The following is a 26,859-nucleotide window of genomic DNA, read 5'->3' as shown; positions in this document are numbered from 1 at the left end:
CCCGCTGAGCAGGGAGCCCGATGCAGGGCTTGATCCCAGGACCCTGGGATCATGACCCGAGCCAAAGGCAGACGCTTAACGACTGAGCCACCCAGGCGCCCGAAACTTTATTTTTCCTTCCTAGCAGATAGCATTAGGCAGTGAGAAGTTATTAGGTTTGGAAGGAGAAAACAATCTGCCCAAATTTGAAGCCATGAGATGATAGGCTGATGGACAGCATCTCACCTAAGGAGCTAGGCTTTGAGGCCATCTCACATTTTTTTCTTCCTACGAGGTAGACACATGTAGCTGCCGAGCCCCGACATGGGTTTTGGAGGAGGGGGACAACAGAAGCACGTCTCTGGTGCCCAGACCCCAGGGCCTGCCTTGCTGAAGCCACTGTTTCTTGTAGATCCTGAGCTTGAAGAGGCGGCCGCAGACGGTCCTCCCCCTGCACTTCCTCTAGCACCCCCACTGCTTTGCACCCCATCCTCTGTCCCCTGTCGGAACGGGGAGGGATGCGTTTCTTAGGAGAACCTCTGCGATGGCAAGCCGGACTGTCAGGACGGCTCGGATGAAGGCGACTGTTCCCGGTTCTGCAACGGGCCAGGTCTGTCTCTGCATCAGGAATGCCGATGCGGCTTTGGGCTGGTGCTGTGAATGACCAGCGTTCATCACAATCACCCTTGCTTCCTCTGGGTAAATTGTTGTAGGTAAAGGTCCTGGTCTGTCAGAGTACGGACTCTGCCAATATCCGTGTTATTGCAGTTAAGTCAGACGTTTTACCAGGTGTAATTTTTAACTATTGCTTCCTTGCCTCCCCATATTTGCTTAACTGTTCCAATATTTGCCTTTATAAAGGCTGAGCCATAAACTGACCTGAATGGACCACTTAGAACAGATTTGGCGGTGTTTTTCAGTAAGTTGTTAAAGTAACCAAACCACTACGAGCCTTTGGTACTTAAACAGCCTCCTTCAGCTTGCTAGTTTAATTGACCTGAGCACTTTATTAAAGCTTGCTTCTGGATTAGATAAACTGTAGAGCTCGAACAAATAGGATGCAGTCTACTTATCCCTCAAACTCCGGGAGGAGGCTGAGTTCATCTAATTTTAAGCCTTCAGTAGGACTGAGTAGATGGTGCGAGCCCTTGGTCCTTTCCATTTTAGGAGTCTTCCAGTGTCTGAACAGAAACCAGTGCATTGAGGAGAAATACCACTGCGATGGGGCTCAGCAGTGCTCTGATGGGTCTGACGAGCTGGGCTGCTGGAAGCCCACTGAAGATTGTTCTTTACGTTGTGACAACAAGACCCGCTGTATCTCTAAGAGCTGGCTGTGTGATGGCAACCCAGACTGTTCTGACCAGAGAGATGAGCAAGGATGCAGTAAGTACCGTGCAGCTCATTTGTGGTAGGTTACATTCTACGAAGTTGCCACCAACCCTGAGTGAACAGATAGCACATCATTGCTCGTAGAAAAAATACAGGGTGAGGTTTCTGAGAATCTGTCGTGACAATGTTTTTGTCAACTAATCAACATATAACCTTGTCTTAGGTGTATTGCTGTTTAAAGACCACTTGATACACACATTGTTGCCTCATTAACATCGAAGTCACAGCCAACGGCATTGGAACTCCTGCCCGAACAAAGCCTAACACATGTATTTACTCTGTAAGGCAGCTACAGACTTCTCGCCCTAGGAACACCAGACAGCATTTCCGCACTACCCCTGGGGGCCCTTTTCAACAGCAGAATCCCCCCCAGAGTACAAAAATGTGGGAAGTTTGGCTCTAAATTGACCACAGAAAGGACTCTTGTTAGAGTGTGAGGACTGAAACAAGAAGGCAGAGCGTCACCTTGTCCCATCTCAAGTGGGCACATGCGCTAGGCAACACAAGTGTTCTGCTTTGTGTATGCCTGTCTTCAAAGACCATGAAAGCGTGGGAGCATGGATTCGAGGGGGGCTTACGAATTTTGGCAAGTAGGGGAATGTGCAAATAATGAATCTGCAAATAATGGAGATGGACTGTACTTACCACAAAGTTAACAGACTGGGATGAAAGGGTCTGAGTTGGAGGGATGTTGGCGATATAACACTTCCCTCTCCGTGATGAGATTCCCATCAGTGGAAAAACCAGTTTACTTGACACAAATGTTTCTTGAGCTTGAATCGACCGTCTTGAAGATTTGAATTTTGATCCTAGGTCTTCTCCTGTGGTGGGTCCTTATCTTTAGGTGTGATTGCTTTCCCCTCTTTTCGATGGGAACCTTTCTTTTTAGTCTTCTCAATGACCTGTTTCAGGGACCTTAATCACATTATGGGAATAGGGTAGAAGAGAGAATTTGGAGAATTGAAGTGGGGAGAAGAGGAGGCTGGGTGAGGTACCATGATAGATTCGAATGCAGAGGCCACTGGGTAGCCAGGCAATATCAGCGCACTTGGGCTTGTGAGAAGAACATCAGGAGGGGAGGCAGGAAGGAACCCCAGGTATAATTTACTTTTCAATGCATATTTATGGTTTTTGCCTCTGACCTGAGTTTTCTTGAGCGAAGTCAAGCAACTTCTGTCTGTATGAACTGAGCCCAAGAACGTAATGTGTAGGGTATGTTGGACGTCATGAGAGACTTTCTCTCTTCATGGATGACATTAAGGTCCTGGAGAAGAGTCCTACTCCTCAGCTTATCCCAGTGTCCCTCTACGTGTGTCCCATGCCTGTCCCCCAGCCCTCATTCTCCGAGACAGGGTTTTTCTGGGCTAGCTTAGTAGCCTTTTCTGGCCTAACACTATTCAAACCACCTTCGAGGGCTGGGGTTTGGTCCCCCAGGTGACAGCAGAAGACTGGGGAGTCTTCAGACCGCTTCATTTGCCTTCAAATGGCTTCCACATCTGGCTGAGTTCTTACCTAAAGCTTTGTTTTCCAGTTCGTGCAAAATGCAGTGCCCCTGAATTTCAGTGCGAGAATAGCCAGTGCATCTCAAACTCTCTGCATTGTGATGGGAACCGAGACTGCCAGGACCACTCCGACGAGGACGGCTGTTCTGTGGCCTGGCCGCTGCGGTGCCCGTCAGGGGAGGTGAAATGCCAGGGGAGCAGAGAGTGTGTGCCCACGGAGTGGCTGTGTGACCGTGACTTCAACTGCGAAGACGGAACTGACGAGAAGGTAGGGCACCCTTCTTCAGAAAACCGAATTTCTCCTCACAACCAGAATGCATGCCCTCCTTATAGAAAACATGAGAAAACCCAAGAACAGAGAAGGCTCTCATCCCTACTTCCCAGAAAGCCACTCGTCATGACATCAGAGTGTCCAGAGAAGATCTCTTGTCAAAAGACAAATGTTTAAGAGGCTTTTATTGTAGGCTTGCAAGTGGTCGGCCTTCATGGCCATGGTGTAAATGTCGCCCCGGAGATCTGCTCCGAAGCTCTGCCTCCGCATCGCTGAGAAGTGCCCTGACCCTGCCACCTTGTGGGACATGCAGCCTGGCGTGAATCCTGCTGCTTGCATTTGGCCTGAAGGAAGTACTTACTCCCCTCAGGTTCTACTTCCTCCTCTGTCAAATGGGTAGGAGATGGGCCTTGTGGTGCCTGAGGAGGTGAGAATGACTCCGATGGTTCAGGGCTATTAGCAGGGGCACAGATGTCCCCTCCCCTCCTCTTGTACATCCTGCCCCAGAGCCTAGCGTCCGAGTCAGGGCAGGTGCAAAGGGTGCCCTAGTGTTTACTGTGCTGGGGTGGTTTTGACATGGCAAAGGATTTCTGAAGAAAAGCTTCTAGAGCACATTCTTCTGCCTAGGTTTTTAAATGAAGACGTCCTGATTTGACAAAACAGACCTTTCACTTCACAGCCAGGTTCGCTTTACCTAGACCTCCTCACCTCAACTCTGGCTGCTAAAAACATTTTTCTGAGTCTTGGGGCTTTCTCTGGCCTCATTGCAGAAGGGACTTGAGCGTTGTCTTGTAAGCCAGGCTCGTTCTTCCGCCGAGAACCCCATCCTGGGCTCTGAGTGCAGGTGTCGCTGATGGAGTCACTGTCCCCTCAGGACTGTGACCTGGAGGAGCTTCGCTATGGCTCCTGGCAGTGGTCCTGTGCCAGCGGAGACCAGTGCGTGCCTGACATGTGGCGCTGTGACAGCCAGAGAGACTGTGAGGATGGCAGCGACGAGGCTGGGTGTAAGCGCGGGTGCCCCCCCCCCCCGAGGGGAGGGCACTTCCAGGGGCCCCGGCTGCTCGCTTCCTCTTGGCCTGAGGCCGGCTCAGCCGGCAAGTGCCGCCGGCCCTGACGTCCACTCCCTGACCAGGATGGAGGTGTCGTGATTGTACATCCTTGCTGCGGGAGGGATGTTCGGGGCGGCGGGGAGCAGACTATAAAAGTAACAAGTCATCCTCTCTAGGCCCCCCCGAGAAGTGCCAGAGCTCTGAGTTCCAGTGCCGCTCCCATGGCTGCCTCGACCTCCGCCTGGTGTGTGACAGGAAGGAGGACTGTGCCAACGGCTCCGACGAAGGGGGAAGGTGCTCGTCGTCAACATGCAGCCACACGCAGTGTTCCCACGCCTGCTACCAGTCCCCACATGGTCCTGTGAGTTCATTCAGCTACTACTTGCCAGCAGCTGTAAACTTGGTTTAGTGACCGGGGGGGGGGGGCAACCTCGTCAGTCTGGCCCTGACTGCTCACGAAGCCCTGAGCCTTACATGGCTGAGCTGCCCTGATCCGCCCTCTCATGTCCGCCGAGCCCTCGCTGGCTCCTGCGGAGGCCTGTCATCTTCCTTCCCTGTGTCGTGTCTCCTGGAACTTTATCACCCAGCCTCCAGAAACTGCTACTGTGAGCTCAGGGTGACACTTGGGACTAAGCCAGACGTTTTTATGGATGTCTCTTCCATAGGTGTATTTGGAATGTGACCTGTCCTTAAATCGAGGACTGCCCGTGTTCTGGTCTAGCATTATAAGCTGGCTGAACATTGTGAACTTGACTCTGATGGGCAAGTAAAGAAAACAGTGTTCTGACGTCTGATCACGGTAACCTCTCTATTGGTGGGCAGCCGGTTCAGCTCATTCTCCATGCATCTTACTGGTTCTGCTGGGCTTGCAGGTGTCCTGGGCTGAACTTGGACCCCTTTGTTAACTCAGGACCCACAGTGGTGGCAAGGGTGTGAGGTGTGTGGCAGCATTGATAAGACTGAGAGAATGATTGTATTTAAGATGAAGTTGATTATAAGAACTTTTTCATGTTGAGCTGCTGAAATTGAGTGCATCGCCATGTGCTTTTAAGAGCAAGGTCAGGCCTTTTCATCAAGGTTATGTCTCAGTGTCTTCAGGATGTCTTAATGTTTCTGAAACCCGTTCAGGTATGTGCTTGTGCGCAAGGCTTTGAGCTGGGGAGCAGTGGCCATGTCTGCAAGGATGTGGATGAGTGCCAGAAGCCGGGAAGTCAGCCTTGCAGTCAGACCTGTGTCAATACCCAGGGCTCCTACAGCTACACCTGTCACCCTGGCTACTTGCTGGAGCCCGATGGCCACACCTGTAAAGCAACAGGTAAGCTGGAACCGGGATGTCTCTGGAGCCACAGGTCAGGAACTTCGAAGCCCTGAATCTCCCAGGACTACAAATGCAAACCTTCTTTCTTGATTCTTAAATGCTCCTGCCTGCTTTCTGTCTGCTGAGCAAGCCTAGCACATTCTCCAGATCCCCTTTGTAAATATAGCGGTTCGATGGAATAGAGTCTGAAGGTGTCAACAGATGAGCCATCATGATAACAGAACCACAACTCTGGCCCCTGTAGTTACAGGTCAGCCTTACCTCAAGTTAGAATAAGAGTCAAAAGTCTTGCCAAGCCCTTCGTAGAAGTGCTAGATTCCACCTACGCCTAAATACTTAGTTGGAAATGTTTTTTCCCCCCAATTTATGCCAAAAATTATACTTATACTTTATTCTAAGTATCTTTTAATTGTATTAGCACAAGCATGATGTCGAGGGGAGAACTGCTGAGATACCAGCCAGCTGGTGTCCCAGCCCTGGCAGTGAGAAGGCAAAGGCTACTTTGTTCTCTAATTCCTTAGCCAGTGTTGAGTTTAGCGTTCAAGCTCCGTAAGGCCATGTGCTGAACACAGTTCTTATCTGGCAGGTACCGAACCGATCCTGCTGGTGGCAGTTCAGTTCAACCTCCTCCTCTATGGCTTGAGGAGCTTGAAGGAAGATATTCTGACAACTGTAGACAAGAACGTGACGATTGTCTCTATTGACTATGACTTAGTGGGCCAGAAAGTCTTCTGGGCGGACCTCAGTGCAGAAAGCGTTGAGTGGATGAGTATGGACGCAAAGAAGAGAGGGACCGTGGTGAAGGGTATGTCCCCTGTGCGGGCTTTGTCCTGCCCTTATGAATGATGCATAACATGAAAAGTAAAATGGCCATCAATGTTCTAGACATTGATTTAATGAAATCTTAAAGTGACCAAGGCCTGCTAGTTTGCGAGAGATGGAAGGCTGCCTTGTCACCTCAGTAGACCACAGGAGTCCGGCAGACTGTCAGCCGGTGGCCGTTATCTCGAACGGTCATCTTCCTCTACGAATAGAACCTTGGAGGAATTTGAAGATTGCTCCGATGGAGACGCGTATACCAGTTGTAAAACGAATTAACATGGTATTCCAGTCTGATGCCTCTGAGCTGAAACCTAGGAAAAGCCATAATTTAACCTAGATTCACACCTTGAATGGTTTCCGCTCTCTCTTCAGGGGTAAAGTCAGACTGTGTCGCAGTCGACTGGATTGGGAGGAATCTCTACTGGGTGGATGGGACAGCTGGCCAGATTTCGGCAATTCCGCTGACCGCTGCGTGGAGAGGAAAATCTGAGCACACGATTGTCCTGGATGGCGACGTGACTCAACCACGGTCTTTGGCTGTAGATCCCCTAAGTGGGTGAGTCCAGGGGTCAGAATGCCACTAGGTCCTTTAAGTTGTTTATTCCTCTTTAGTTCTACTTTGCTTGTGTTCACTTAACACAGAATGAGTAAAAAACCTGGCTGGACTTCAGATCTTACGGTGATGTGCGTCAGCCATATGTATAGTAATCTTAAAAGCTTCTGAAAAAGGTTCTTTATTTCAGCAAAGTGAGATATAGATGTTCTCCCTTGGTGGCCCACCTGTACTTTCTTCTGCTAAAATAATTCTCCATTCAGAGGTATATTTTTTTATGGCTTTAAATGGCAAGAGGAAGGAGAATGAAACTAGGGATAGTATTTATTTTTTTAAGATTTATTTATTTGAGAGAGAGAGAGTGCAAGCAGGGGGAGGGGCAGAGAGAGAATCTCAGGCAGGCTCCCCACAGGGTGCAGAGCTCGACGCGGGGCTCCATCCCAGGACCCTGGGATCGTGACCTGAGCTGAAATCAAGAGTCAGATGCTTAACCAACTGAGCCACCCAGGCGCCCCAGGATAGTGTTTAATTTACGCTAATGTGCTTGGTAGTAGTGGGGGAAATAATTGTGTGTTGAGGTTGAATCTAGGTTCTTGCATCCAGAGTCCTTTCTTTCTGGAAAAGGCCAGGAACTTTTCCCAGCTGTCAGAACCCAAGCCCTCATTGGGATGGCCATCAAATGTAAGAACAAGATGGAGCAAAACTTAGGACTGAAAGGTGACCCAGATAGGGTACCGTTTATCTGCTTTTCTCACCTTTCCAATACCTTCAACCGGGAATCAGTTACCATGGTCCTCAGGAAATTGGCAGTAGTTTCTGAGGCATCTAATGGCTTTGACTGTGACCAAGAATAAGGTCTGAGGTGCACATCTTCCCATAGAACCAACCTGCTCTCTAGCCCAGGAAAGATTGGCGGGATCCCTGGCTATTTTCCAGGTCCAGGAACTACTGTAGTCCTTGGCTGCTTATAGCTCTCAGGATATTTTATCCCCAAGTGATGACTAAACAAGCACCATTAGATTTCAAGGGAGACTCTCTTTTACTTCACGATTTCACTTAAGGAATAGACCATGTTTGAGGAGGAAATAATTGGGCTAGACATCAGTGTCATAAGGAATGAATCAATATTTTCTGTGAGGTAATACTTTAAAGCTGACTTGTATCGGTACAGGTTAATGTACTGGTCTGAAATCGGAGGAGAACCTCAAATAGAACAAGCAGGGATGGACGGTAGCAGCAGAAAAGTCCTCATCAGTCAAGGTCTTGGCTGGCCAACCAGCATAGCTCTCGATTGGTTGAGCTGGAAGATATTCTGGTCTGATGACAAATTTCACTGTATTGGCTCTGCTAACTTAGACGGTACTGGTGTTAGTGTAAGTATTCCTTGGTTATTAGGCTGTAGGGGATGTCTTATAAGCCTTGTATAAAACTCACCCAGAAACCACATCATCCCCGTTTTAGATGTTGCAGCTAACACAAATTGAGAGCCCCTTTTTGGTCGCTGTGTTTGAAGATGAAGTCTTCTGGTCTGAGGTGAAGACGAGAACAGTACAGCACATGAAGAAGATGACAGGCAAGAACAGGGCTGTCCTCATCAAGCGTTCCCAACAGCCTTATGGACTCAAGGTCTACGGTGTACTCTTCAAAATATCCCAATTCTCCCTGAAAAGGCTACGTGTATGAGCTTCCCAAGTACAAACTGTAGTGACCTCCTTCTATCATGATTAAAAAGCAAGATTTATTCATGTGCTCTTTGTAAGGATTCAGTAATGCATAGTGACATCCAGCTCCTCTCTTGCAGATAATGCATGAAGTGCTCCAGCCCAAGTCACCTAATCCTTGTCTGGACGCTGGCTGTTCTCACTTGTGCCTTCTGAGCCCACGACCCAAGGGAAGCTGTCACTGCCCACTTGGACTCCTGCTCGCAGATGATGGCATCACCTGTGTTCCGCTCCAGGAGTCTGCATTTCTGTTCCTTGCGTTGCCCACAGTTATCATGCAGGTACTGTTCTGCAGCCTTACTCACATGTCTGTGCCTGGGCTGTGATCTGTTACAGACTGAGTAATTCGAATTCTCTAGGCACAGTTATACATAGTAGGGGCCATGGCCCTTGGAGTATTCTTTTTTTTTTTTTTTCACTTTTTAATTTTTTTAAGTAATCTCTACACCCAACATGGGTCTCAAACTCACAGCCCCAAGATCAAGAATTGCATGCTTTACTGACCGAGCCAGCCAGGTGCTCCCCACTGTCCCGGAATAGTCTTCAAAAACAACTTAAATTTTAGTATTCACTGTGTTCTGGGAGCGATCATGACCAAAAATGAAGGGGCTATGAGACGAAGACCACACCTTGAGAACTAGTACGTCAGAGCACAGGTTAGGGATCTGAGAGTGTGGGTCACCTAGTGCAGTTGTCCAAGCATCTCACTGATGATACAGAGTAATTCTAAATCCAAGCAACTCAGCTGGGTTCTAGCCTGGTGAGGGGGAGGTACATTTTATGAGGAAACTTCTCATTTTTTTTTTAAAGATTTTATTTATTTATTTGACAGAGATAGAGACAGCCAGCGAGAGAGGGAACACAAGCAGGGGGAGCGGGAGAGGAAGAAACAGGCTCATAGCGGAGGAGCCTGATGTGGGGCTCGATCCCATAACGCTGGGATCATGCCCTGAGCCGAAGGCAGACACTTAACCGCTGTGCCACCCAGGCGCCCCATGAGGAAACTTTTCTTAAGTCATAGGAGATACCAACAAACAAGTTACTTCTAACTTCTACCATATAGAGTATTTATCAGCTTGGGCACTTTAAAATGACAAATGCTGGGGTAGAGGATTGACTTGAGTTTCAGTAAGATATTAGTAGCATCTCATTTAAAGGGGGGGCCTTTCATATATAAATGTATCCAAGCAACACATTGAACACCTTAAACTTAGACAAGTGTTATATGTCAATTATAGCTCAATATTTGCAAAAAAGGGGGAGGGCATCTAACAAAGGACTCAATCTTTGAAACACGTGGATTCAAGGACTTTTAAGTGCTTAAAGCTCCAGGAAGGGAGAGAAATAACGGCTGTTTTTAGATGATGAATTCAGATTTTCATATATTCTAAGTGTTGTAACATTAATGCAAAATCAAGATGAAGAATTACACTAGATTCAGCTGGTGCCATCCACCTAATTTTTTCCCCATAGATTTATCTGAAAAATCTAGAAGCTTTACTAGGACAACCAACTTTACCCGAACATAGGATACTTCCCTTTACCAGTGTGAACCAGCTGGCATCCCTGGACTACATAGTCCAGGAAAAGGCTCTCTACCTTTCAGAGTTGGATAACGGTGATATCAGGCTACTGAGACTCAAAGAATCTGGAAGACTTTCTTGGAGGAAAATCGTATCTGTGGAGGGAACAGTGATCAACCTTGCTGTGGACTGGTTGAGTGGAAATATATATTGGATTGACAGTGAGAATCCTCACATCAATGTAGCTTCCTCAGAAGGACAGTATCCCACCGTCCTGGTCAGTGGAAATCTCTACCGCCCGACCTCTGTTGTGCTCCACCCACCCTCTGCAGTCATGTGCTTTGTGGACCTGGGCCCCCAGGACGATGGTGGGTGTGGGTCCAGCATTGAATGTGCCTGCATGGACGGCAGCAGGAGGAAGGTGCTGTGGCAGAAAGCTCAGGTCCCTGAAGGCCTGACCTTTTCAGATTCGGGAACCCGAGTTTACTGGGCTGATACTGGTAAGCAATTAGAACACACCCTAAACATGAGTCGGAAGGACTTTGGCCAGAGTGAAATGGTGACGTTCTGCTTTCTGGTCTTCAGCCGTGACTCCAAACAGCTTTTAGGTCTGAGTTTACATATTCCGCACCACCTTCCGAACAAACCCAATGATTCCCCATTCTGAGGAGAATGTCATAGCCCACAGAGCCGTGCAGTTGTCCTTTTGTGAAGGCATAAAATCGAGAACTCAACAAATATGCATGTGCAAATCTTGGTGTATCGCTGTTAGAGTAGAGTGAATAACAAACTGTTCTTCAGAAAACTCAGAGGAGACAAAGTCCTCCTGGAGGGGAGACGAGACGAGACAAGACACAGCTACAGGGTAGAGTAGAGCTGTGTAGGCTGAGTGAAATTAACTGAGCCTCTCTTTCCAGGGACAGGACTCAGAGAGAGTATGCAACAAGATGGCTCCAGGTACAGAGTAGACCGCAGAGGAATTGAGGGCCTTACCCTCTTTACATTTGGCCAAGGCATGATGTTCTGGACGACAGTTGATGATGGTAAGTCTCATTCAACGTCTGATTGTCTTTGTGATCTGTTTTTACTCCTGGGTCTCTTAAGCGAATCTGCTAATGCCTAGCACTGATCTTTGGCAGGGTCTTTCTTTGGGAGGAAAAATTAAGCAACTTCCCTAATCTAACATGTATGTGTAACAAGGATTCTATGACTTGGGGAAGCTTTGACTTATTTGGTCATTCTTTATATATGAATATGCTTAATCCTGTTCTGCCTGAGATTTCTGGCTTTCATCTCAGGCTCTCTGCTGTCAAGGACATTGTGATACAGTACAGAGAGAGCTGGGCTAGGAATTGGAGCCAGGTGGCATAACTGCTCTGTCAGTTAGTAGCTGTAACACCTTACCTGTAAAAGGAAGACAGTACCTGTCTCACTTAGTACACATAAAAGTACTAGGTGAATTACAGAATACTCTGTACTTGCAGGGTATTACTAGTATTTAGAGATTTGCCTAAACAGTGTTCTGGTACGTTGTTTATGCCTAGAGTCTAGATTTGGTTAAACTGGAAAATGCTATTTAAAATCTATCTCTTTAATAGTTCCAAATGCTGGTCCATTGACCAGTTGGGCTGACCACATCACAATTGCAAAAACAAGTTATCTGATCCTACCCGAGAGGTGCTATTTTATTAGATGTGGGCTGAGACTTTGGTATCTGTTTTAAGATCCCCTGGTAACACTTATTACAGAAAGCCATTTTCAGATATTTTCTAGAACAATGTTTAATATCATTACCCATCATTTGCATGGACTGCATTTAAGTGTCTCATATCCTAATTATCTATCTTTGTATATCTGGACATATATGAACGCTCATAACTTATACTTGACTTTATTTTGGAGGAAGGCATAGAACAATTTTTATTGGTCTTGAAATTTCTTCCCAGAAAAAAAAAATTAGAAAAACACATGTCTCTTCTGTAAAACGCTTGTTATTCAACTGGAGTTTATGCACGTGGGTGACGGTTTTCAAAGTGAGCAATTTTCTTTGCACAGGAAATGGTCTTAAAATAAAATGTGCTCTTCTTAAAAAAATTTAAATTTTGCTTTTCTTAATGATTTTTCACTGGCTTTTGTTTCAGCCCAAATCACTAAAGTTTGGTACAGCAAGGCAGAACTTTCAGAAAACCAGTGGTTCCAAATTGACCAGAAGATTGTGGATTTGAAAGTTTATAGTAAACTTAGTCAACAGGGTAAGCAACTTTGTAATGATTATGACAACACTGAAGCCTGCTGAATTTTCCCGTCAAGGGGATCCTCTGTCTCCTGCAAGATCTCCTTGAAATGGCTTTCTGTTTCCCACTGAATTATGTCTCTGGCAAATTCTTATAGATCTGCGTAACTCTCCTGTCTTTATGCAGTTATATGTATTATACTTCTGGTAGATAACTAGCGCTGTTACTTTTCTAGGAGACAAAGTAGTGGTAAATATGTTGGGCTGGAGTTTTATATAATTTTAAGTTCTGTTGTAGGTGGTAGCTCTGCAGTGGCAACTAGTCTTCATTCTACTTATTGTCGCTTGTATCTACTTGCGACGTTAACTAACCTTTGAAATTCCAACTTGGGCATGCTCGATGTTTTTCTCCAGTGTTTGAGTAGAGTGATGATGGGCTTAGTTAAAGTAGTAATAGATATAATCTTTTCCTAGTCGAGGTGAACACCAACAGTGTGAGCTCAAATGTTAACCACATCTACCACTACCAGGGATGTTGAGTATATTGGTCTTAAGCGAATGCTGCTCCATTGCTTTGTTTTGGAAAGCTAAACTTTGTAAGCTAGTGTCAGTCAAGCTTAAACTTCTGAAGTCTTGGCCTTGCGAAGAGAACCTTATTAGAATTCTTCAGTGTGATTTATGGTCATCCAAGTGATGAAAATCTGTGGCTTAGTTCTGAGAGGCAGAAGGAGGGTCCTTGCTGCTCCTGAGATAGGTTTTATCTGCACTCTATACATACCTATTCCATAAGTCCTGGAATATCTCAAAATAAGACCTTACTAGAAGTTAAAGCTTGAGATATGAGCCTTGCTGAGCTATGGTTAGCTATAAATAGCTGACTTACTACTCAGATTCTTAGGGATAATAGACACTGCAGCCTTCATGTTTTCATCTAAAGAGAGCATTATTTCTAAGACCCCCTAGTTTTGATGTTGGTGTGAGGGGAAAGGAGAACTCACAAGGGGTCTTGGGTGGGCCAGAGTTCAGCTCAGTTTTTATTAAGCTGGTCCCTTGTCTGAACTCCCAGCTTTCTAAAGCCATCCTTACCCGTGAAGAAGAATCAGCAATCACTTGGTACCTGGTTGACCAGAAGGATTAAACTGAAAAGCTATCCACCAGAAAGAACATCTGGGTTTTGTAACTCTGATAGTATATTTGTAGAACACTGTCTACAGAAGACCCTTCTTGAAACCATTAAATCAATGTGGTTTTTTTTTTGGGGGGGGGTGATCCACAGGTAGTAACAGCTGCTCAAAAGACAACGGAGGCTGCAGCCATATGTGTTTACCAAACCCTGAAGGACTGACTTGTAAATGTCCCAGTGGGCACTCCTTGGCTAACCTAAGCAAATGTGTTGAAGCCGCCCCGTGCTCTGAGCTGTCCCGGTCCTGTAAGGATGGTCAGAAGTGCGTTTCCATGGAGCAAGTTTGTGATGGTCATGCTGACTGGATGGATCTGATGAGCTGAGCTGTGAGTTACTCCTATCCAGGAGCCAACTGTTCATCACCATACATGACATACTTTGAATATTTAATAAAATAATTCTCGGTATCGCAATCTAATCCTTAATATCTAATTCTGCAGTATCCCTGAAGCTTTTATCCTCTCAATCATGCCTTTTATTACTGGCACTTCTAAACTGAACAAGGTAAAACTTCTAACTATGGGCAATTGGATATAGATTACACGGACGCCTTCCAGAAAGCTAACGTGCCCTCTGATTCAGTTTTAGAATGGGCGATATGATCGCTCCAAAGGGTTTGACAGTTTGCATGTTGTCTGAAAGAGCACTTATTTAACTAGATTTGATTCTGTCCATTTAAATTGATCACATAGTGAGGGTGGCCCAGGAGGAGGAGGTGGGGTAAATGATTTAACCTGTCTTGGTTCGGTTTCCCTTTTCAATGGGGCAATAGCACTTTCTATCTCAAACAGTTCCGGGATACAAGAGCGTGTGAAGAAAGTGGCCATGTTAGTACTTACCATCGTCAGGTTACTTCCTAAATGCTGGCTAGTAGACGGTTGTTACAGAGCAATTCTGTGGTGGTCACTCTCCTCAAATTCTACACCACTCCAGTGGTAGCCTAGTCACGTAAGCCGTGGCATCGAAGACACAGTGGGCTCCGCACTGAAACTTGTCATAACTAGTAAGAAAACAAACTGGAGAAGGAATCTTACAGTGAAGAGTTCTTACTGACTTCTCAATTTAAATCCTCATCTTCCTCAAAGCTGACGAGTTGGAATACCAGTTGTTCCCCCTAATGACTTCATCTTAAATAGGAAAGTTAATAGATTTTGATTCCCAGAGTTGATTCTATGGTCTTGCAAATGAGGGCAGTTTTCTCAAAAGCCTCATGTTACAGTGACTCTAGGAGGCAGGTCAGTGCGTGAGAAATGGATCGCCTTCCCCGTCTGGTTTTAGAACTAAACTGGAAGCCTGACCTACCCTCACTTGCTCCCCCATCCTGATGACCACAAGTTGGCTCTATTCAATAAGTATTTCCCACTGACTTGTACCTGAAACTTTTTCAGAGGGGATGGTGATGGGCATGTAAAGATAGACTGCCTTCCTCTGGGTATACCCAACTGTCAGGGACCCCAGACTGCCCAGGAGTGGAAACATTCCTGTGACACCAGCTCGAGGCAGAGGCAGCAACTGGTTTGATCACTAACACTGCTGCCTTCCCTCCCCATAGTTTGGTCTTCGGTATTGACGTATGGAACGATGCTTGTGCCAACGATGATGGAGGATAGGGTGAAATGTCTTACACACAGACCTAACTTTCAGTTCGTTGGTTAGAAGCAGCCTGTTGCCTACTCCCTCCTGCCCACGACTGCCACCAAATCTGGTCCAAGATTTGCAGCTTGTAGATCTTATGAAACCAACAGTCAACTTGGACTAAAAAAATCCATATTTACAGATAAACATACATCTTAAAAATCTTTCTAGATATTTACCACTTAGATCTACCATACTATTCTTTATAGAATAAAATATTTTTGTAACTGAGGGAATCTGCCACGGCTAAAACTGGGCATACCATTGTTTAAAAGTAGATTGGTATGATAGACTGGTCCCAAAACCAAACATTTTAAGTGCCTCGGGATATGCAGTTTTTTATATGTTTTTAATACTTTTTTGGTTGGCCAAAAGTAATGGTAATGATTTGATGATTTCATAAAGTCAAACTTATCTGGCTACATCTTCTAGAATTCTTATTCTCCTAAAATCCTTCTTAACTGACAAATATGTGTATATACCCACACTCGTACCTGTTTTTGTAGGTACCTATCCAGATAAAACCCATTCAACACCAACATCTAAAAATGCAGAGGCTGGAAAAAGGTTGACTCCAAAAGCTGCCTGGCCTCCTCTCCAAGCTACCAAGTCCACCAAGACTAGATACCCGGATCCAGAAGGGATGAGTTATCCTCTCAGAAAAACATTAATTCCTCCAATTCCTGCTACAGAAAGCAAGACTTCAGAAACCAAGGAAAAAGGCGAGCTTGTTCAGCCCAAGGACTTACAGGGGGCAGAACATCTGCCCTGCAGCACGGATTTCTGCAATGGGAGAGGGATCTGTACAGTGGTGGGCGAGCTGAGGAAGTGCCGCTGTCTGATGGAATATGGCGGACAGTTCTGTGAGGAGCCAGCGCGTGGACCTGCCCCTGGCTACATCGTCCGCAGCTTCACTGTTGTCCCGCCAGTGGTGCTAGTTGCTCTGGGAGCGTTTGTCTATTTCAGAAGAGAACACAAATTAAAAAGGCGAGCAGCTCTTAATGTCGTCACGGGAGAGTTCAAACCCAAGAAGCCTTCTAGGATTAGTGGGGTTGGAAGTATGACTCTTCCCCTAAGAACTTGTCCTCTGGGGAAGCATTTAGGTGACGAAGCAGCCATCACTTGTTAGAGGACCCGGAGAAACAAGAGAGGCCATGTCTTTGAGACCCGGGGCAAATGATCTTATAAGTGATAGGAGGCATTCGTGCGGGTAAAATTTGCCTCAGCGGCAGTCTGCACAATCTCAGGGATGAAATGATGAGATTCTTTACCAACGAGGCAGAGTTGGTGCCAATGACAGGAGGAAGAATTGAGAGATGCGTTAGTTTGCTGGGGCTGCTGTAACAGATACCACAGACTGCGTCTTACACGAGAGGTTGATTTTCTTCGTTCTGGAGGCTGGAAGTCTGAGATCAGTGCGTCTGTGGGACTGGTTTCTCCTTGGATTATAGATGCAGACTTCTCCCTGTGTCTTCGCATGGTCTTCCCTCTGTACTTGTCTGTGTCCTGATCTCCTCTTATAAGGACACCAGTCGTATTGGAGTAGGGCCCAAGCTGATGAGCTCATTTTAACATAACTACTTCTTTAAAGACTCTATCTCCAAAAACAGTTACGTGCTGAGGTACTAGGGATTAGGACTTCAACATACTAATTTGGAGGGGATACAACTCAGCCCATAGCAGGAGGTGAAATGAACTCGGGAAAGATTTAAAGCAAACACGTTAAGTTTTGCCCAAGAGCAAGAGAGATTAAAGAAACAAACAATAATACAATGCGGGCTTAGAGTAGGGACCACGACAAAATTGGCTTTAGTATAGGAAGTTGTAGGAACTGAAGGCGCTGTTGAGGTTACACGTGCTGGGAGGGACATTAAGCAGCCTACGTCTCAAGAAATACATAAGGAAAGTTTGAAAAGTTATGTTTCTGTCCAGCACTCACAGACTGAAGAAAAGGCCAGAAGAAATGGTGTATCTTTGCCCAAGGTAACACTGGTTAATAGATTACTAACATTAAGACTGACTGAAATGCTACCCCTGGGATTTTGATGGTCACCTCAGGTCTTTCTACCACATTAATCGCCACCTACTTGTCCTTGGATTCTGTTCTGCTTGACCCAAATTAGTAGTGTGCCCCAACTGAGAAGGTGTATTGTTTTGGAAGTTAAGTGAATGCCAAGTAACAAATCATAATTGACTCAAGTATCACCCATTCTAGGTCATTTGATTCATTCAGAAGACAAAACAGAACATAATTCCCATAACAATAGCCTTTGATAGGGGATGAGTTGGCCCTTTCCAACCATAGACCCATCCTGGCTTCAACCTGGAGGAACAACTCTTTTGACTCTGGTTTTTGTTTGTTTGTTTGTTTGTTTGTTTGTTTTTGATTCTTAGAAATCGTGCAGCAACATCAAGAAATTCGAACCGCCACAAAGAAAACGGCCAGGAAGAGGAGCACCTAATGAATAGTGAGACCTTTGTCAAGAAGCCTGTGATGAGCAGGTATGCCTGGGAAGTGTCTTTGAGGAGAGCAGATGGTGAGAGACAGCTGAAGAATGCCCCTTCTGAAAAATCCGAGCTGGGTGAAAGTAGGCAGTGTTGACTGACAGAGCTTTCTGTGATGGGTGAGTGGCGCTGTTACGTGTATCAAACGAATGTTCAGTAGCTTGTCTATCTGACTCTGTTCAATCTCTAGTTCAAACCAAAGTGAAATGTGCATGAAATTGTAATCAAGACATTCAGCTTTCGGTGAACTTCCACAAGGGGCTCAGTCCTATGTGGGGTGGGGTGTTATTAGGGTTAATTGGATTTACCCCTGAAACTGTGTCCCCCTGTAATCTCTCCTAACCTCTCCGTCGCTCAACCACCTCTGTGTTCTGCTGTGTTTTAACATCGTGTGCATTCATTCGGGGCACCTGGCTGGCTCAGTCAGTAGAGCAGATGACTCCTGATCTCAGGGTCACGAGTTCAAGCCCCACACTGGGCATGGAGCTTACATTTAAAAAAATCAGTCTGTCAATCAGTCAATATTAAGGGGTGTCTGGCGGGCTCAGTCAGTGGGGCGTGTGACTCTTGATGGTGAGTTTGTGAGTTCATGCGCCACGTTGGGTGAAGGGATTACTGAAAAGTAATCTTTAAAAACAAAACCAAAAAAACTATCGTAGTACGTATTCTCTAACTTCAAGTCTCTTTTCCTACAGGAATTGCTAACTTTACAAAGTGACTAACTTGATAAAAAAGGAGCTGAAACATCTCAATGAAAATTGTTTATACATTGCATTGTGTACTGTTTTAACGTCTGTAACTTATTGTAACTATATGCTAAAATGGTAATTTATTAAAATAACTGCTTTTTAAGTTGGAAGAGGTCGTCTGGTTTTGTTGGTGGGTGTTGGAGGACTGCACAGTCATAGGCGGGGACCGATTTCAGTACAAGCTCCATGTGGTTTAGGTTAGAGTTCATCTGCCGAAACTGTCAATCCCAGCGTGCCTGGCCCAGTGCTAGTCAGAGGTTCCGGGTTTGAATCTTGGCTCCGTCACTAACTTTGAGGTGTACTTAATTGCTCTGAACTGGCTTCTTCGTCTTACAAAAGGGAATGAGGTGAAGGTCAAGTTTTTGCAGTGTAGCAAGTGTTCGAGGATTCTTTATCACTCCCTCTCAGATATGTTTTACTGCAAAGTTAGTACTCACTTTTGCTGAAAACTTAGAAAAACAGTGCTCTTCTTATGCTGTCATTGATTCTAAAACTAAGTACAGCTGACCCTTGAACAGCACAGGTTTGAACTGCGTGGGTCCACTCACATGCAGGTTGTTTCAATCAGTACGTGCAATAGTGTGAATGTATCTTCTGATGATTTTCTTAGTAATATTTTCTTTTCTCTAGCTTACTTTATTGTGAGAATACAGCATAGAGGGGGGCACCTGGGTGGCTCAGTCGTTAAGGGTCTGCCTTCAGCTCAGGGCATGATCCCAGGGTTCTGGGATGGAGCCCCGCATCAGGCTTCCTGCTCCACTGGGAGCCTACTTCTCCCTCTCCCACTCCCCCTGCTTGTGTTCCCTCTCTCGCTAGCTGTCTCTCTCTGTCAAATAAATAAATAATCTTAAAAAAGAATACAGCATAGAATACATGTAAGATACAAAATATGCGTTAATCGACTGTTATGGGTAAGGCTTCTGGTCTACAGTAGGCTGTTAAGTTTTGGGGGAGTCAAGTTATATGTGGATTTTCTACTGCAGTCAGTGGGCGCCCCAACCCCTGAATGCCCAAGCATCAACTGTACAGGTGAATCTAGTTTACAGATGTAGAAACTCAGACGAGTGATTTGTCTAAGACTTAAAGTGGGTAGACACTGGGGGCCTCGGCATGGTGTTACAGGTATGGGCTGAGTTCATCTTAATGAGCTCTTGCCTGCTGGGGGAACTCGCAGATGCTGCTTAGATCCCAGACTGCCTATAACCTTCCAGATGACCTCTTCCTTCACACTCTTACGTAAGGAATTAAGGGCACTGAATCTCTGATGGGAGACGGGTCATAGGAGTGTTGGCTAAAATTCAGTAGCAACCTTGGGCAAGCACTTAATCATGGAACTGTTTCCCCAATGATGATAAGGGGATTAATAGAACCTACATCAGGACAATGGATCATCACATGAAAATACAAAAATGCCTGTACGCTGCTCAGTGCATAGTACCAGAGGCTGAGAACCTAAGTCTAAATTATAATCATGACTTGGAAGTCTTTTCTTGCTTGGATTTTTTTCTAGACTATTCATATTTACTTTCTTGCAGAACACGTTTGTGTAGGCTACCAGGCGTAAAGAGAAGTTCTAGACTTATTACTGGGGGTATGGTACATAAAATCGACTGTGCTTTGCAGTCAAGTATAAAAATTCCCAAGTACAGATCAACTTGACCGGAAAAACAATGCTGGGGGCTCGGCCCTTCCTGGGGCTGAGAGACACAGGGAGCGGCATTCGGTTTCCTCAGGCACTTAGCTGTATTCGAGAGGAACCGGTTCAGCACCAAAGCGCCCGAGACCCCTGTCCACCACGGAGTGACTCTTTGCTTTCTCTTGCCACCTCTCCCAAGAGCATCCCCCTACTGGCCCTTGGCAAGGCTCTGCCTGTCTGTGGCAGAGTGAGTAAAAAAGACACGTGAGTTTGTTGAAAACACGCATGAATGACTTGCAGCAGCCTTACCACTTTGGTTAACACTTTAGCTGTTGCCTTCACCTCCTTCAGACCCTAAGCGGCCACCAGACGTCCAAGGCTTGAGTTCTGGCCAGCTCTGACTGTTTCCGACTTCCCAAGGCTGTGCGCTGGAACGGGACTCGTGGCCCCACCTTCCACTCTGCAAGGCCCACCTCCTGGTGAGACCACTGACACATCCACCATTTCTCTCCCGGGAGGAAAGGGTGGCTGACTGCAGTCAAATCTGTGTGTCACATAGGCCCCCCTTCCCTCTACGCCCTGCCCCAGCTTAGTTACTCCTTTTCCTATCTTCGGTCTCCGATGAATGCGTGCCTAAGTATTATCCCGCTTGAAGCTAGTTTAATGCATCTTGCTCTGCTTCCCCAATTCAAGAATTTACAAGACACGTCTGAACGTCGTCTTCACCGGAAAGACTTAGGTATAAATGTTAAGTACCCACTTGAAGATTAACAATCCCTAACCATCCCTGCCCCCCAAATTGGCTTTCATAGGTCAGTTTCATAATCTTATCTGTTTGGAGCAAAGGCATGTTAACTGTGAAGAGCCTTCTTTTGTGATGATCTCTATATTAAGTGTTAATTTCTTAATTTCTCTCCACCTATATAGATGAGGCAGTAAACTCCGTAGCAGATGTGAAATTTGAATTTCCTTATAGAAACTCAACATCTGTAACCAGGTGGTAGGTTTGGGTTTTCTTCTAGAGGGACAAGGAACTTTGGAAGAGTTCATTGGTTCATGCTTAAGGTTCAAAGAGCCCAAGGCAAAACTTGACCTTTTAGGTCTCTAGCTAGCAATTTGGTTAAACACTCAATACTCTTTTTAGGAAACAAATGGGGGAGAGATCCTTGATGATGGGAGGAGTGCGCCACGTTCCTACTATTTTAACTATTGGAAGGCTTGTGAAATTCAGAGAAACCAGGAACTAGAACTTGGAGTTTATTACCATCAGACCAGTTACTAAATTTACAGGTCAGTCCACAACCTCAGCCTCACTCTTCACATACACTTCTCTCCTCTCGGCCTCACCTAATTCTTAACCTTCACTCTCAAGATATTAAATTTAGAAAGGCTCTGTGATCACATCTAACCCAGTCTTCCCACTTGTACAGAGGAGAAAACGGAAATCCTGCAAAGGCAGGGCTTACACTATTAGGAAGCCTATGTCCCCCAAACTCGAATGCAGTGGCCCTCAGCCCTGTGATGAGTGGCAGCTCTTGGGGAGGCAACCGTGGTGGTTGGGAAGAGCAGGGGCGGGGCGTTTGTCACGTGACTAGTACCTGTGAGTGCACCTGCCATCTCGGGCTCCCCGCCTGGACCTCCACCCCAAAAGCCTTGTCCGTATTTTCCTTGATTCGAAAAAGGTCCTTGTTTTCCTGTGTTCAGTCCTGTGTAATGGAGAGTTGCTGGAGGGGGTCATTTAACCGCGTGCAGTGAGGAAAGAGAGGAATGTGTGTGGAGGGCACTGGGAAGACCGGATGAGAATTGCATACAAGTTTGTTTTTCCCCTCCTTCGCCCCTCCCACAAATTTTTATTTGACGTTGTGATGCTGTCTCTTATTTTGTTCCCCATACATGGAGAAAATCTCATCCATGATGTGCTGGGACCAGAGGAGGCACCAGTTGCTTTGGACTGGTCTTGGCAAGCCGATCATAACCCAATTCACAAAGTTGCTCCTGCAGCCCGTTCCGCACCCCCCCCACCAATGTCCATGCGCCTCCACCGCGGTAGGCCCGTGGCCTCAGGCCACAGAGGACTCTGCACAAGGCAAGTTGTGTATAAGACTAGGAGGCACTTAGGGTACAGAAACAGATTTTAGAGGTAACATTAACTTATTAAATTTCTAACGGGTCCTGAACAAGTGTTAATACCCATTCTGGAACTATAAACATACATAGAAACCATCATACCCTTACCTTCAATTTAGAGGTAAAACAGGAAAGTACATCAGGAAAATGACACACTTCGGGACACCTGGGTAGCGCAGTCGTTAAGCATCTGCCTTCGGCTCAGGGCATGATCCCGGCGTTCAGGGATCGAGTCCCACATCGGGCTCCTCCACTGGGAGCCTGCTTCTTCCTCTCCCACTCCCCCTGCTGTATTCCCTCTCTTGCTGGCTGTCTCTCTGTCACATAAATAAATAAAATCTTTAAAAAAAAAAAAAAGAAAATGACACACTTGAACATGTGAGTGATATGCTCCAATATGACCCCTTGAAGCTGAGGAGGGAAAGTAACCATTTAGGGTGTGTGTGGGGGGTGATCACATAGGCCTTGGCCAAGCCATGAATGAAATTTAAGCAGAGAGTGGATGACATGTAAGGAAGTTCTCGAGGCTTTTAAAGACATGATCGACAGGCCTTCACTTTAAGAAGGTGGGACTGAAGCTATGAGGTGGGTATGGGGGCAAGATCCACATCTGGGGATGTGCCAAGGCCTGGAGATTCGAATTTCCTTCTCTGCCTACCGCACCGTGGGCTGTCTGTACGTTGACAGAGTGCGAGGTTCCTCACGAGGTAGTCACAGATCAACTTGTTTATATTTGATTCCGAAAACATTCTATGAAAGACTGAGTTTGTGCCAGACTGCATTCCCTCCTCAAGAAGCTCTTAGCCTGACAAAGGGGAGAGGACAAGATTGCCCCCGCCTCACTCCAGAGACACCGCCAGCTTCTTCCTGTCCTTAGCAGCCAGTTCTAGAGCCAAGCAGAAGCAAAACATGCTGCCCCCAGGCCTGCTGCACCATCACTGTGCTCTGGGCCTGGAATGCACTCCTCTCCCTTCTTTCCATTCTCTGTTCAAGCATCACCTCCCTTCTGACCACCTTCCCTAAAATACTACCCATTTTCCCTCCAGCCCTTGTCCCTGGTCTGTTACTCATCATTTTCCTTGTACATAGCTCTCACGCTATGCTTGAGCGAGTTATGTTCCCCCAAAGGCAGAGCCTGGAATGCTGGTTTTCCAAGGTGTCCACAAATGTGCTGACAGAACGACAGGTGTCCCCACACCTACTGGTTGGATGATCTATGCAATGAAGAGGAGAGTGGTCGAGAAGCATCTCTGGCAGCACCTTCTACAGCCGCCGCAAAGGCTCAGCAGCCTGTGTGCTAAGAACTTCAGCCCTCCTTAGTGAGGGCATGGTTCTAGATCAGAGCCAGACTGGCAAGCAAGCAGAGCAGGAACCCTGTGAACGAGGTATCTGCTCTACTCCACACATTCCTCGGTCCCTGTAGGCACAATCTGAGTGATCTTGAGAAGGCTTCGCCCATGAATTGGGGACACATAGTTTGTGATCGGGATCATTAAGAACAGGTTGTGATGGTGCAAGGTGGCAGTGCTGTTCCCCATCTGTGTCTTTCCTGTAGGGAGGTTGCCTGGCTAGTCGGTATTCAGTTTAGAAGTTAACGCCCACAACAGCCTCCTACCTGGGCCAGTGTCCTGGGTGTCTAAGCCATTGTCTCTCTGTGCTGCTGTGGCACAGAATGACCCGTGTGCCCAAAACAGAACCCAGCCTGACGCAGGAGTGCCTTTCTATGCTGTCTTGACTATTTTTATAGCAAAAACCAGTTTCATTTTTTAAGAGAGTTTTGGTTTCATTTCTGTTGCTTGGACAAAAACGGAGCTCTCACTTGACAACAAATCCTTAATCACCAGAGGGGGAGTGTTTTGAATATAAGCCACAGGAGAATAATTGGGCAGGGAGGAAAAATAAAAACGTACAAAACACTAGCGTTGTTTTTACCCAGGCCTCCCTGAGAAATATTTGGAATGATTAAGCAGGCAAGATTCATTAAATTCAGTACTTGCTAGGAACTCGGTATCTTTGTTACCGGCTAGGTCCCGACTTCCCAGACCCTTCATCCCTGCCTTTGGAGGTGTTAACTAGGAACGCAGTGTCACCTTTTCTCCATCTGGCTCTCTTCCCTGGAGCAAGAGCCCTAGCTCATCGAGGCCATGAGCTCTCCAAGGTCTCATTCTCCGCCTCCAGTTGGGATTGCACTTGGAGTGAGGCAGGGTCCCAAGGAAAGCCTTGCAGCCCCAAATGGGGGCCACCAACCATCAGCTCTGGCTCACTCCTGGGGGCTGATCTGGAAATCACTTTCAGGCCTAACTCCAGACCCACTCAATAAGAATTAGCATTTGAAAGAGATCACCAGGTGATATGCCTGCATTTGCAGGTCTGTTTGCAGAAGGGTATAAAATGTATCTGTATGGTCCCTTCTGCTGCAGTGAGTGGCGTGTGCTGTTTAGTTAGTCCTGCTCTAGCTATCAGTGCTTACTGAACTGAACGTTCCTACCGCTGAGGGCTGCCAAGGCAGGTTTTAAAAATGAAATTCAACTCAGTGAAAGGCTCCCTTAAATCAACTCCTTGAAATTAGAGCAGGCCCTGCTTGAGATTTAGTCCCCTTCCTGGAACACAGCCGCCCACCTGTGATTTTAGGCACCACTGTTTACAAGAGGAAAAGATTTCTAGTCTCACTTCATGTTGGAAACCGGTGCTTCTAGTTTTTTCAACAATAGACTTGGCTTTGCCCAGAAAATAGCACGAACTTGAAAATAAAGCAATCAGTGATTTAAGTGGGGTCCCTTGGCTCCTTTTAGTAATCTTACGCTAAGAGGGGCAAAGATCTGAGAGCTAGATTTCAGAAACAGTGCCCAAGCACCCAGGAAATTGTTAGTAATGAATGAGTAAACTCCCCAAGTTTGTACTGGAGACAAAAAAAGCTTGTGTGTATACTGAAACTCTCCTGTTCAGCTTTTATTTATAAATAAGAGATATATACCCTTGTTCTTTAACCTAATGTGATTAACAGGTTCCATTCTGTACCAAATATTTAATTTACGGTCCTCAATGTCCAGTGTGAGGTAGCCAAGGAATACAGTAGTATAGTCTGGTAATTCCACCTGGCTTCTAGGAGAGAAACTGCAGTGACCTCAACGTTCACACCAAAAATAAGTAATAAAGATAAATCCTATATATACTTGAAGAAATGCAAATACGAGTTAATCAAGTTATTCCATAAAAGCCACAAAAGCTGGTGTTTGCATGGCTCTATCTTTATTTTAAGAGCTCCATTCAAACGTAGCCAGTTTATTGGTCCCTTGAGAGTCTGCAGGAGAATAAATTATACAACGGAAAAAACACTATATTGATATAAGCGTCACTGGCATTTCCGGATACTGGTTCAAGGTGTTAAAATGGTTTCTGAGCCTCTATTTGCTGATTTCGACTTCTTGTTATGCTCCCGTGTCAACACGATGCAAAGGCGCCCTTTCTAGATCTTCAGCTTTAAGTATGAAAAGCCTCGTCAGTCTGTAAGAGGAGCCTCATTCCTCTGGGGAGGAAAACTAAATTCTACAGAAAGAAAACCAACCCAACCAGACCTAAGCGTCCAAGGAGTCTAGTTCAGCCACCAGAAAGGAAGAGCGCCCTCCAAACCAGTCACAGGAACGTGTCCGCGGTTCGGACTCCGAGTCAGGTGTCTGCAGCCGCACAGTAACAGGCAAGTTCAAGGCTGGACGTGGTGGGGCTGGGCCTTCGTCCGCGCAGCACCGGCCCACCGCCCACGGCCCACCGCCCACGGCCCACGGCCCACGGCGGGCCAGGGGGCTGGGGGTTTGCCGGCTACAGGTCGGAGTCGCAGGGCAGCGAGGCGTGGCAGGACCCGGCGCTGCCCGCGGAGTCGCGGGCGGAGCGGGCCTCCTCCCCGCGCAGCACGTCCATCTGGTTGCTGTAGGCGCGGGGCTGCGGCCGCGGAAGCGGGAAGCCGGCCTTGGGCTTGCCGGCGTTGCCCACGTCGTGGGGCCGCGGCCGGCGCCGGCCGTCGCTGTAGTACTCGATGGCGGGCGGCAGCGCGGGCTCGGGCCAGTCCACGTGCACCGTGCTGACGCTGCTGCGGCGCGGGCTGCGGGGCGGCTCCTTGCGGCGGCGGCGGCAGCGCTCCTCGCACCAGGGCGCGAAGCTGAGCGCCAGCGAGAAGCCGCCCAGCAGCAGCAGGCAGCTGCCCAGGTAGCCCAGCACCAGGCTGTAGCTGACGTGCACCGTGACCGGGCTGGCGTCGGCGGGCAGGACAGTGCGGTCCGCCAGGAAGTGGTTGTACCAGGAGACCGGGATGAGGCTGAGGAGGCCGGCGGCGAAGAGCACCGCGCCCGACAGGCCGGCCAGCGCGAAGCGCGGCTCTTCCTGCCAGCAGCGCACGCCGAGCGACGCCAGCAGCAGCCCCAGCGCCGTGACGGCCAGCGACGTGACCATGAGTCCCCGCGCCACGCGCACGGGCTCGGCCTCGAAGTAGCCCCACACGTCCTGCTGGCCGCACTGGCGCTCGCGGCTGCTCTGCTCGCGGCACATGTCCCACAGGCCCTGGTACAGCTCCACGTCCACCGGCTGGTTGAGGAAGCCCTTCACCAGCCGCCAGCCGGGCGCCAGCGTGGCCGTCAGGTTGAGCAGCAGCCCGCAGGGCGCGAGCACCATGC

At 47.1% G+C, this 26,859-nt stretch overlaps 2 protein-coding genes across 5 annotated transcripts; one reads left to right on the top strand and one right to left on the bottom strand.

Moving 5' to 3' along the window:
- The first annotated feature begins 94 nt into the window (after positions 1–94).
- On the top strand, positions 95–18,519 carry LOC105238528 (low-density lipoprotein receptor-related protein 8-like). 4 transcript variants are annotated; one of them, XR_004621941.1, is made up of 17 exons: positions 95–589; positions 1,147–1,362; positions 2,900–3,138; positions 4,016–4,145; positions 4,367–4,551; positions 5,319–5,505; positions 6,095–6,313; positions 6,703–6,886; positions 8,055–8,256; positions 8,345–8,509; positions 8,685–8,885; positions 11,045–11,170; positions 12,269–12,379; positions 13,637–13,869; positions 15,685–17,161; positions 17,573–17,802; positions 18,379–18,519. XR_004621941.1 is itself a non-coding variant. In XM_019801851.2 (12 exons), the coding sequence occupies exons 4-12, from the start codon at positions 4,091–4,093 to the stop codon at positions 10,792–10,794; spliced, it is 2,115 nt and encodes a 704-aa protein (XP_019657410.2). In that variant the 5' UTR covers positions 95–589; positions 1,147–1,362; positions 2,900–3,138; positions 4,016–4,090; the 3' UTR covers positions 10,795–11,036. The 4 variants fall into 4 exon arrangements, 2 of the variants coding, with proteins under 2 accessions (XP_019657410.2, XP_034503523.1); XR_004621942.1 differs by lacking the exon at positions 15,685–17,161; XM_019801851.2 differs by lacking the exons at positions 11,045–11,170; positions 12,269–12,379; positions 13,637–13,869; ... (1 more) ...; positions 17,573–17,802; positions 18,379–18,519 and adding an exon at positions 10,078–11,036.
- Positions 18,520–25,393: 6,874 nt separating this feature from the next.
- CLDN23 (claudin 23) lies at positions 25,394–26,857 on the bottom strand. The gene has a single exon (XM_034647675.1). The coding sequence runs from the start codon at positions 26,855–26,857 to the stop codon at positions 26,012–26,014; it is 846 nt and encodes a 281-aa protein (XP_034503566.1). The 3' UTR covers positions 25,394–26,011.
- Between the last annotated feature and the right edge of the window lie 2 nt (positions 26,858–26,859).

This window comes from Ailuropoda melanoleuca, chromosome 18 (assembly GCF_002007445.2).
Source record: "Ailuropoda melanoleuca isolate Jingjing chromosome 18, ASM200744v2, whole genome shotgun sequence".
In the NCBI taxonomy this organism is placed as follows: domain Eukaryota; kingdom Metazoa; phylum Chordata; class Mammalia; order Carnivora; family Ursidae; genus Ailuropoda; species Ailuropoda melanoleuca.
This window is presented reverse-complemented; position numbering and strand designations above follow the sequence as displayed.